We start from the raw sequence: 11,894 nt of genomic DNA, 5'->3' as shown, positions 1-11,894 counted from the left end.
TTTTAAAATCATTAGTTGATAAACTTCAATCAACTAATGATTTTAAAATCACCAATAAAATCATTAGTTGATAAACTTCAATCAACTAATGATTTTAAAATCACCAATACCATTTTTTCTTGGTTTTGGTTTTTTTTCTAGAACGCGTACATACATTTTTGTGTTTAATTGTAGCAAATCGATCTCGATTTACTTTTATCTTATGGCAGGACCAATTGCTTGCTTTCCTTTCTCTGTGATTTACTGCATTGAAAACTTTTGACTAAAGCCAATTGATATTGATAGGCATTGATTAAATAAATATATGTACCAACAAATAATATTTTTTTACCTTTTCACGAAATAATTTCACGATTTGAGAGTGTAAGAGTGGAATAAACTTGCTCTGCATATGCATTTCTACTAGAGATAGCTTTTATACTGCAAAAATGTCATAAAAATAGAAAAAAAATTTCGCTGCCTTTAACAATGTTTCCTACGGAAGCTAGAAGATAAATAAACTTTTATATTGTTTTAGTTTTCGATTGAAATTTATATAAAAATCATTAAAAGTTTACTTCTTGATTTAAAGTAGTAACACAAATTTCAGAAAATCACTTCAAATATTTTTGTCTGTACTTTATAGTGATTAAACAATTTGTTATTTTCAAAGATTAAAATTATACAATTATTATATGTATGTATATTTATCGGTAACTAATCCGAGCGGCGACTTTCAAGAATAAACATACATAAAAATATATACAACTAGATCATTAAATAACAACAATTACCTTGCGAATCAAAAAAAAATCCACCAAAGCTCATTAAACATAAAATTCAAATTCAATCGTCGGTAGGGTATGCAACAACAACCAAAGCTGATTTGGTTTGAAGTTTTCTCAACCACTAAGCGCAGACACCGACTGCGATGTGCCCTATTCCTATTTCATTAGATTGATTTGTATTATTTGGAATACATACATATATGCAAAACATTTTTCTGCTACCACTGATTTGAATTTGTAAACCAAAATGAAATATATGCGGAAATATTAAAAAATATACTATAACATATAATATTCTTATTTTTATCATCAACCCAATAGTGAGTACGCCCCTATTGTTAGGGTACCAAGTCTGAAAAGTAGCAAAAGACAAAATATTCTTGCTGCATCGAAATGAAATGATCACACACATGCACCCCTGTATGAGAATTCATGAACACCCATACATACAAAGCCCAATTCAAGAGCAGGGCAACCTTCTTCAAAATGCGCGTCTCTGCGACTGAACGACCGAACTCGAGTAATGAGCGCTCGCGCGTCAAAATGAGAACAAGAATGAGAGCGAAAAAAACCGGGGCCTGCCGCTACCAGTTGTGGTGCCTCCCGCTTCGAAACTTTTATGACCATTTTCGTTGTATGAAATGACCAGTCTACATGTTGTATGGTTAGTGGCGGTAGCCACTTCAAAACATTCCCTACTTCGATCAGATGTAACTTGGTCGAGTAGGGTTGATAAAAAAAAGCTAAGAAATTTGCTTACATCAAACGGCAAAAGCAGAACAAGGCCCTTGAACTTTGACGCCTACCGATAGAGATTCCTTGGGAGTTAACTTTAACCGAAACAAGAACAACCCAATCTTGTAGCGTAGAATAGAAAATAGAGCATAAGCGTGGGCCAATGTAGCGATCCGTGGATTTAGATCCGCAAACTTGGATGACGTGGCATTCATGACGTGGCATGATCCATCTCCACTTGGCTATGGAGTCCGTGGCTGCTGAAACTCCCCGCCAGATACACCCTGTACATTCGTCGGTGTGCCGGCTGATGTGGTCGAGGTGGTCGCCTTTGTGAAGTCGGCATTGCACCATACAGGAGTGCGAAATAGACAGGAGTGCGAAAAGAGATTCCCTGGAAGTTGACTTTAACGAGCATAAGCGTGGACCTTAAGCCGGGTGTATTATTCTATAGAAGAAATACATGTCGTTAACCTTATTTTAACAATCAGTTTTACATACCGCAGTTTTGCTTCCTCCAATCTCTTTGATCTCTCCGATCGGAATAAATCAAAGCGGGAGCTTTGGCTCTCAATTCAGCTTTCATATGACCATTAACATACATACATCGATACAATTACTGATACTGCTAACAAATACTTAAATACTGGAAGCGTTACGTTAATCCGTTCCACGACAGGCGTGTCATGATAGTTCTTTTGTTTTATCCGGAACAGTGTAAGCATTTGAATGTTTTGATCCCAAAGAAAGGAATCTCCACCGGTGGCGCCGAATATAAGTAAATTGCCGACCCTCTCCAAGTTTTCGAGCGAATTCTGCAGAAACGGCCAGAAGCATACATTCTTTAAGAGCGACGTATACAGATGACACTGCATTTTTTGCGACGAATGCCACGGACATGGTGCAGAATAGCTTAATGAGTTTTTTAATCAGCATGTCACGTTTAACACCGCCCTACATTGGACGGAGAACCCGTCAAGCGCCCTGCCATGGTACCTTGAGCTTGCCCTAGACAGGAGACTTACTTGGAAGCAGCATATTGTGGCTGCCTGTGCTTCAACTCGGCAAGAAGCTCAGAAGATGAGATGGTGCCTTTCAGGCATTGGACTCACGCTTACGGAGTGGGCAAAAAACACCTCCAACAAAACTAATTGAATCATGCCAAGACATCATTTTAAGACAAACGGTTGATAAACGCTTCTAACTATACACGAAACTATACTTGACCCAGACTCATAGTCTGAAACACTCGTAAAGATCAAAGCGACGACTTATATTAAAAAAAAATTTAACCAAAAATGTTTTTGAGTACAATAATCAAATCTGAAAGCTGAAAGATAAATATAATAATTTTTTATATATTTTGTTTTGTATTGACCTTTTACAATAATTAAAATAAAACGCTTCTCTGATCGTAACATTGAGAAGTTTCTGACGCTCTACTTCCATCCCCGTAAATAGCTGAGGAGTCTAAGGTGACGTGCAGCCGGAACTATCTAGTCTTATCATAGTCGGGTTCATTCCCCAGTGAGTGCAAGTGTGATGAAAGTTTAATGAAAAACTCGTTGTGTTATAAAAGAAATTAAAATATAACCAACGTATGACCTCGAGAAATCCAATTGCTAAAATGATTTATATATTTATTTATACAGCTAAGGTATTGCCTAAATGACTGAAAGGCTGAATCGTTTCAGGCAGCTATCAGCTATCCCACAGAACCCATCCGAGTCGCACTACGAGCAGTCTGATCAATCAGTATCGTGATATTACTTTTATATGTGGGATCCACCATACCCACCATTTCTGTCTTGAGAAGCGATAATCTCCCAGACCCGCACTTTTTATCTATGGAACCTTACTCCACTATTTAAAACATTTTGGGTCGGCAAAACCCTATGGACCATCCCGCTAATGTTTGGGTGTTGGTATTTTGAAAAATTAAAAGATAATGAAACGCTATAGTCGACTGCCCTGATTATCAGTTAAACATTACTCCGTAAACCAATTTAAAATCACCAAATTTTCATTTTCATTAAGGGGGTCTTCTAGTCTAGAGGCTCGAATTTCGACCTTTTTTTAACAATTAATAAAAAAAAAGCAATAGATATTTTTAGTATCCGTTTTTTTATCACTTGTTTATTAAACTTAAAGGAGTACATAAAATAAATTTCAAAAAAAAAAATTAGTTTTCATTGAGTTATTCCTTCTTGAAGAAGAGGGGAAAAAAAAGAGGACGTGTCCGCGTCGCCATGATATCTATGCTTGTAGTTATCTAAAAACTAAAACAATGATAGATTCTTAATGAGTACGAATGTCGCTATGGCAGGAACCACCAAAAAAAAAATATCTTTTTTTTCATGAAATGGCGGCTACTCAAAGAATTTTTTGATTTTTTTCACTAATTTTTCCACTTTGTCGAATTTTTAAAAATATTATATATTTAAAATTTTTTTTTTTGTTGGTTCATGCGATAGCGATATATTTAAAAAATATTCATGCCAAATTTCAAGTAAATCGACTGATTAGAACTTGAGTTAGAGTGGCGACCGCATCAAAAAAAGTAGTTTCGAGAAAAACGCGTTTAAAGTTCCAGTTGTTCCCTCAACCGGTCTAGTTGCCACGTCACTAAAACGGCTATAGCTATGAAAATAATTTGAGTTTTGAAAAATCCTTTTAGGAAGATATTTTTGAATATCCAAACTATCGAATTATGAAAAAAAAAATTTTTCGATTTTCTCAAATTTCTAGACTAGAAGACCCCCTTAAGCCAGCAATTCTAAGGCGCAACAATCATACATGAACGCATATTTGACTTGATCTTTGTGACAGGCAGACACAAAATTGCTTACCTTTGATTTTTTTACAGATCGCTATGGCCATCTTTAAAAGCTACAAATGTTTGCTTTTTTCAAGTCCATTCCATTAGCTAAAGATTTTCCACGGTGGGCATTTGTTTGTCAATTCAATGGGGTGACATTAAAGTTTTTTCTGGTAAAGTTTGAATTAATGACCTGCTGGACTTTATCTATGTGTTGGTACCATTTTGTCGGATTGTCCAGGCTGAGCATGGCAAGATCTGAGATAGCTTTCAATCTTTTTAATCTGGGTTATACTTTGGCGGTTTCTCACAGAACTTATGTTAAAGGAACTTATGGAAAATCAGGAGTAGGCCAAAACCGTGCTTTGCTGACGCAGTTTCATTATAATTCATTGGTGGCCTATAGCCAACTGAACTTTGTAAGGGAATTGATAACAGCTAAAATGTTTATGACACGTTTGCAGGTACTAAGAATTTTTGTTGTTGGTCGGATGAAATTATTATTGCAAAGGAGGACCATAAACGACAAAGTGTCCTCTGTCACGACCACAGCTTATTATTTGACGCTGCGTTTCATATTCTTAGACTAGATTGTTGTCGTGTGAGATAGCTCAATTGTCGAGTATTCGATTAATGTTTTGAATGCTTCTAATTGTGCAGTTATAATCTGCAAAGGCCATCTCTCAAATGTTAATTGTTTTGTTGAAAACATCGCAGTCTGTGAAAAGTTTAGAAAAATCTGCCCAAAGATTTATTTAAATCTCAGAAACTGCTTTTACAACGCATGGACTTCTAGTTTAATAACTGAGATTATCATTTTAATCTAGCGTTCATATTCAAGAGATTTCTTGAAATCTTTTAGCATTATAATTTTCTCTTCCTATTTCGATTTTTGAATTCATATTTGATCAAATACGTGAGAGGTTTCGCTTTCCTGAATTTGTGAAAGTAGCCAGAGAGACCAAAAAAGCTTTGAATGTGCTTAAAAGTCTGTGGATTTTCAAACTTCAGAACTGAGTCTATTTTTGGTTCACGGATATAGCTTGCGGTTTTCTATTATAAGACTTTGAAATTCTTTTGGTGTTTGAAGAATAGCACATTTTTCGTATCTAGGCCATATTGTTTTGAACCCATTCGTAAATTTTCTCCTTCGAGGCGCAAGATTCAGAAATGGTAGTAGTCGCGGTCTTAACAAAATTGTGGATCGAATTAAGAGACTTACTCTCTCACCAATCTATTGTAAAGACATTCAAGAAAGTTTCTGTTCCTAGGAGCAAAACAATACTAAGAGCCTTGTAAAAGCTCTCATTAGCTAGTGGTGAGTGGGAAGGTTCAATGAAGAAATCCGTTTCGATTCTAGGTGATCATTTAATAATTGATTTTCAATTTTGATAATTTGTGACATGACGCAGAAATAAAAAATGCAACTCGTTAGTGATATCTCTATGATCTGATTTCGATCTGCTTTTGTGTATCGCCAATCTTTCTGGGCGATATCTATCGCGTTGAAATTTACCTGAGAGCTATGTGTTCGAGCTAACAGATTATGTTTATTTCAGAGCTCCTTAAAAGGCTTTTGTGTATCGCCAATCTTTCTGGACGATATCTATCGCGTTGAAATTTACCTGAGAGCTATGTGTCAAGCTAACAGGTTCTGTTTATTTCAGAGCTCCTTAAAGACCCTAATATGAAAAAATATGGAAACTGCGAAGGAAATCATACGGCGAACAAGAGCTGAAGAGTCGCATGCGACAAGGGACAGCAAATAGACAGTTTAAATAGACAATGCACCTTCACCAAAGGTGAAAACATATCTCGCAATCTAATAAGTACCAAGGCGCTATCTGACCTATCTTCAAACCACTCGCCTGTGTTATAACACTTCTTCAAAGCGCTGACATAATCGAACACCCCTCAGGCTGACGTCGCACAAAACTAACTGGCTCAAATACAAAAAATTTGTGAGTTCGCAAGTAGAGCTCGCCCCTCAGCATTAGCCAAAATCCCCACACTAAAAGGGAAGGAAGTACAAGCAGATCGCCGACTTCAAAGCAACGCCTTAAGGAAGCAACCCACTCTTTCGACCTGCCTCTTCTTCAACAAATAGAAAATGCACAGCTATGGTACATCGAGAAACTTTCGCCAATCAGTACAATGAATACCCTATGAAGGGCTCACAAAAATGTTGGCGCTCCGATAAGAAACTCGTCAGGAAGTGTTTTTCAGCCAAAAACTTTTACAAATTAATTTTTCCAACTACATCTTTACTACATTAGGAAACTCAAACAAAAAAGTCAAATCATTAATTTTGGCTACTTCCCAAAGAAATGGAAAAAATCTATCAACATAATGATGCCCAAGCCCGAAGAAGAACACACAATTCCATCAACGGACAGACCAAAAGGTCTACTGTCAAAACTGTTCGAAAAATGACTTCTAACGCGAACGAGCAAGTTAACAAATTAACATAGTAAATACGATCAAAAAAATCTAAATCAAATTTGAACCAGGAGCCACACGCCCACGCCATAGCACATTCCGTAGGAGGCGGCAACGGCGAAGAACCGGGGGCGGTGCCTGTCGAGCCTCGGAGTACGTGGCAATGAAACTGCAACTGAAATTCTGGTCAAAAACAAACTGATCGTGCAATTCTACATTTGTTACCAATCCCGAAACCAATCCCAACCCGCCCACCAAGATGACGGCCACGTTGCGTTATCGTGGCGACAAAAGCAATCTCCTGGAGCTTGCCAAGAATTTGGATGCGTTCAAAAAAGTACCGGAGAAGTACACGGAGACCACGGAAATAGGGGGGGGACACTATCCCTTTTGAGTCGCCTGCTGATTGTGTACTTGGTCTATACGGAACTGCATTACTACTGGCATGAAACGGACATTGTGTACCAATTCGAACCGGACATTGCTTTGGACGAGCAGGAGCAGATGCACGTGGACATCACGGTGGCCATGCCCTGCGCCTCGCTATCCGGCGTGGATCTGATGGACGAGACGCAGCAGGATGTGTTTGCCTACGGAACGCTGCAGCGCGAGGGCGTCTGGTGGGAAATGTCTCAGCACGACCGGCTGCAGTTCCACGCCATTCAGATCCAAAATCACTATCTGCGCGAGCAGTTCCACTCGGTGGCCGATGTGCTGTTCAAGGACATCATGCGGGATCCGCATCCGGCGCGGGAGAGTCCCTCGCAGATGCCCGCTGCCCCGCCGCCAGGTGCTCTGCCCGTGGTGATGGACCTGCACCTGCCCAATGGCCAGAACAACGGAGTTGCCCTGCCGGAGAACAAGTTCGATGCGTGTCGTCTGCACGGAACTCTGGGCATCAATAAGGTGGCCGGAGTGCTCTATCTCGTGGGCGAAGCACAGCCAGTGGTCGGACTCTTCGAAGACCGCTGGATAAACGAACTGCGGCGCATGCCGGCGAACTTCAGGCATCGCATCAATGGGCTTAGCTTCGGGCAGTATTCGAGAAGGATTGTCCAGCCGCTGGAGGGCGACGAGACAGTGATCCACGAGGTGGCCACCACTGTGCAATACTTCCTGAAGGTCGTGCCCACGGAGATCCATCAGACATTCAGCACCATCAATACTTTTCAGTACGCCGTCACCGAGAATGTGCGGAAACTAGATTCCGAGCGAAACTCGTACGGCTCTCCTGGAATTTACTTCAAGTACGACTGGTCAGCTCTCAAGATTATGGTGGGCAACGATCACTTGGTCACCTTCGCCATCCGCCTGTGCTCGATTATATCCGGAATTATTGTCATCTCGGGCGCCATCAATTCGCTGCTGCTGGGCATCCAACGTCGCCTGCTGCGCACTTTTGCTCCGGAGATGTACCAGCGGCTGACCAATGCCAAGGCCGCTCCTCCCGCTGCTGCTGCTGCTCCATTATCGATTTCCGCCCAGGCTGCGGCAGCGCCGCCCGTCAACGAGCTGCTGCACACGGCCAACCTGATGGCCAACGTGGACATCTCGGCCTATCTGCCCACGGCGCCACCGAAGCTCAAAGCTGGCCTCTAGTCTTTAGAATGCCAGCGAATCTCAGTCTGCAATCTGCTAACCGAATCTTCCCCCGTCACTTTAAACTAATTTTTGTATTCTTTCATTAAGGTACGAAAAAAAAGGCAAATACAAATATTGCAAAAATGTTGTACATAAATATTGATAAGTTCAAGCTGGAGGTGTTGTGTTCTTTAATCGCTGCCCAGGATGCCGGTGTCGATGTTGCTCCAGTGGCCGGAGCGTCGGTAGCCGAAGATGCTCTTCAGGATCTCCAGGCCGGACTCCACTGTGGTTCGCACGTCGCGCTTGCTGCACCCGCTTGGTGTCCCTTAGTGCCACCACGATGCTGATGCCCTCGCGGAGTGTGAGGCCTCCTCGCACGGCAGTGCCCGTACTAGACGCCACATTGCTGTCCAGGGCGTCGATGTCGAAGCTCACATGGATCTTATTCTGCGGATTCAGTGCGTCCAGCGTCATCTCGATGATCTTGGGCACGCCCACGCGGTCGATGGTCTGTTGACGGAGCGGGAAAACAAGGGGCATTATTCTCTGTGGTTGGACATATTTTCGGCAAACAGGGAATGTTATGTGAATAAATGTCTTTCTGGGCGGTGAAGGATTATGAAATCTAAATCTTATGTTAGTATCTTTCATGTTGTATATATAGAATTGGATTTTACAATTTAAATTCAGTTAAGAGTTCCTTTAAGTTATGATAAATTAGACATTTTTGTGGCAAATAAGTAATGATAGCTGAACAGTGTTTTTAAAAATAAAGGTTTATTTTTTGTATATTGATACGCTTGAAAAAAAAAAAACCTTATACACGGTGATATTGACTCCCCCGACTTAGTAAGTCGGCTAAACTTTTCTGTGAACTAGAAACTAACTAGAAATTATATTCCCCTAATATTAAATCATTGTAGATCTAACTATGCCTTTCAGAGTATTGTGTTCTGACTATAATAGTTTTTTTCCTATAATCTCAAATCTTGACTCTCTGCCGCTCTTAAAACGATTAATACTAGCTTCATTGGCACAAAATTGATCTTACTATTACTTTTTTCCCCGGGCTTTTACCTATATTTCCTTATCTCGCGTCTATCTTCTCGCGAATCTTGCCGTCTGCGCCCCTCGGTCGGTTGGGCGGGTAACTGAGCCGTGGGACTCCGCGCGAAAAAAAAAAATTTGAGCGTCGAGAATATTGTAACGTATTCCTCGATGTATCACAAGCCTTTGACCGAGTCTGGCTTCATGGTCTCGTGCGTAAAATCAAAATGCATTTGCCTATATACGCCCATAAGCTCCTCGAGCCGTATATCTACAATGGAGTATTTTCATTGAGATTCATGCAGTAACATCAGAGTTCCACAACGAAGCGCACTTAGGCCTATTCCTATATACTGCCGATATCCCTACGAACGAGACTCTAACAACGTCCTCGTTTACCGACGATACTGCGATCCAGCCTCTCTTCAGATGCCCAATAGTGTAGAGGTTGCTACCTGACTGTCTTATTAAACTATACGAGCCAAAGTGTAAACACGTAACGTTAATCGCCGACAGGCGATTAAAAAAAGCCAGCGGACTCCACTGGATTATTAACGCTCAATCACTTCAACACCTGGACCACAAGATCCTGCACTCCAACTCAACTCTTAAGCCCATCTGGACTCCCAGCTGAAGGGGAGCGCGGGCAGCAGCAACATATACATCATACATCGCGCTAGTTAACTAAAGGAAAGGTATTCTAATTTGGTTCGGGGAGCTTTTCCAATAATTAACAATACCAAGTTGTGGTTTCTTTGACAATATATTTCAAACTGAATTCTTTAGTTAATTATTCACCTTTCAATGCTTAAATGTTCGCCTGTAGTTATGCAGACCTAGCGGAATGGAATTTTGGATCCGAAGTGGTCCCGATGTTTGTGTTTGGTTGGCAACTTTATTGCCAACGGGGTATTTGGTTACTAGACGTTTGGATGCCGTGGGAATTCGGTGGGGTACCGCCGAGGGTATTTGCTGAGGCGGTACTTTGGCTGCTAGATGTTGGGCTGCCGTGGGGGATTCGGTGGGGAACCGCCGAGGATAACTGCTGAGGCGGTAACTCCTCCCTCTGAACTAGTGGCAGGTGGAGCAATAGTTGGCGTAAGTGTCGTGAGTGGTGCCGCTGGTGTAAAGGTAGTCGTTCTTTTTGAAAAGCAACCATCAATAGTACGGTTAGTATTGTGGTATATTAGGTATCTACATGTTTAATCTCGATGAGCCAAGTTTTTCCACTGTTTCCACTGTATTGGATGTTATTTACCATGGCTCTGCACTCGCTGAATGTGATCAGTGCTGATCCATTCATGGTTCTTTCGTGTCCACAGTCTGTTTGTATTTTTACGTTCTCCCCATTGAAGTCCTACATCTTTTGTTTCACAATTCGATTCCTCTCCTCTGATCAGTTTCTCAATACAATTCTCGTTAACCTGGTTTACAATTTTATCATTCTTTCATGTATACAAATTTCTTATTTTCTGACATTTATTCTTATTGTAATAGATTATACAAATAATTCGAGTCCGCTTTGGTTTCCTTTATTCAATTCTTTATTTATCATTTACATATAATTTATACTTGGAGCTGAGCAGCCGTCGTTGCCGCTCTGAGCTGAAAAGAGTTTCTTTTTTAGCTTAATTTACTTAGGAGCTAAAAAGGTCTAAGTCTCGTAGCGGCGCTACCAACAGCGACAGCGGAGAGACGGCCTATATATTCTTAATATATATGTATATGCTCACTTAGTCTGGAGCGCGGAGGTATATGCACATATGTTGCACTTATGCTGACACATGCACTTTCAGCATGTGAGCCAAGGCAAAGCCGGCGGTTCGTATTTCGGGCACTTAGGTTGATGACCGAGACCCTGAATTGTATAAACACTGCGACAAAGTGTTACAGTGGTTGCCCTCTTAGTACTCTTGGTACAGTGGGTGGTCGATATATATATTTCATATGTGAGCATACTACATCTCCCTCCTTTTGAAAAATAACGTAATATAATGGAGTTATTTTCTTTGAGAAGACTTTGAGAAAATGGATATTATTTATAACAATAAGATTAAAAAATTTTTTTTTTGTTTTTAATTTGTTTTTCTATTTTTATACCCTTGCAGAGGGTATTATAATTTTGGTCAAAAGTGTGCAACGCAGTAAAGGAGACATCTCCGACCCTATAAAGTATATATATTCTTGATCAGGATCTCCTCCTGAGTTGATATAGCCATGTCCGTCTGTCTGTTTCTACGCAAACTAGTCTCTCAGTTTTAAAGCTATCGAATTGAAACTTTGCACACACCCTTCTTTCCTTTGCACGCAGTATATATGTCGGAACGGCCGGGATCGGCCGACTATATCCTATAGCTGCCATATAACTGATTGATCGGAAATGCCATAACTTTGGTGTTTGTAAAGTTAGAAAGTTGGGATTTTCTGTTGGTGTTATATTTGGCCAATCAATCCGACCTACTAAAAATCGGCGGACTATATAATATTATTTTCCATTTAGAATC

At 40.5% G+C, this 11,894-nt stretch overlaps 1 protein-coding gene and 1 long non-coding RNA gene across 2 annotated transcripts; one reads left to right on the top strand and one right to left on the bottom strand.

Moving 5' to 3' along the window:
• Positions 1-1,234: 1,234 nt before the first annotated feature.
• On the bottom strand, positions 1,235-2,804 carry LOC108041885. The gene is made up of 3 exons (XR_001769177.2): positions 2,528-2,804; positions 2,004-2,317; positions 1,235-1,950 (listed from the first exon to the last, which is right to left on the bottom strand). It is a non-coding gene; the product is annotated as an uncharacterized LOC108041885 (long non-coding RNA).
• A 3,155-nt stretch (positions 2,805-5,959) lies between these two features.
• LOC108041884 (endoplasmic reticulum-Golgi intermediate compartment protein 2-like) lies at positions 5,960-8,401 on the top strand. The gene is given in 2 exon segments (XM_017119938.2): positions 5,960-7,129; positions 7,132-8,401. Coding segments are annotated over 2 exon segments (1,338 nt in total). The 5' UTR covers positions 5,960-7,018; the 3' UTR covers positions 8,359-8,401.
• Positions 8,402-11,894: the final 3,493 nt, after the last annotated feature.

This window comes from Drosophila rhopaloa, unplaced genomic scaffold (assembly GCF_018152115.1).
Source record: "Drosophila rhopaloa isolate 14029-0021.01 unplaced genomic scaffold, ASM1815211v1 contig_164, whole genome shotgun sequence".
Classification (NCBI taxonomy): Eukaryota; Metazoa; Arthropoda; class Insecta; order Diptera; family Drosophilidae; genus Drosophila; species Drosophila rhopaloa.
The sequence above is the reverse complement of the archived record's forward strand: the minus strand, read 5'-3'. Positions and strand labels throughout refer to the sequence as shown.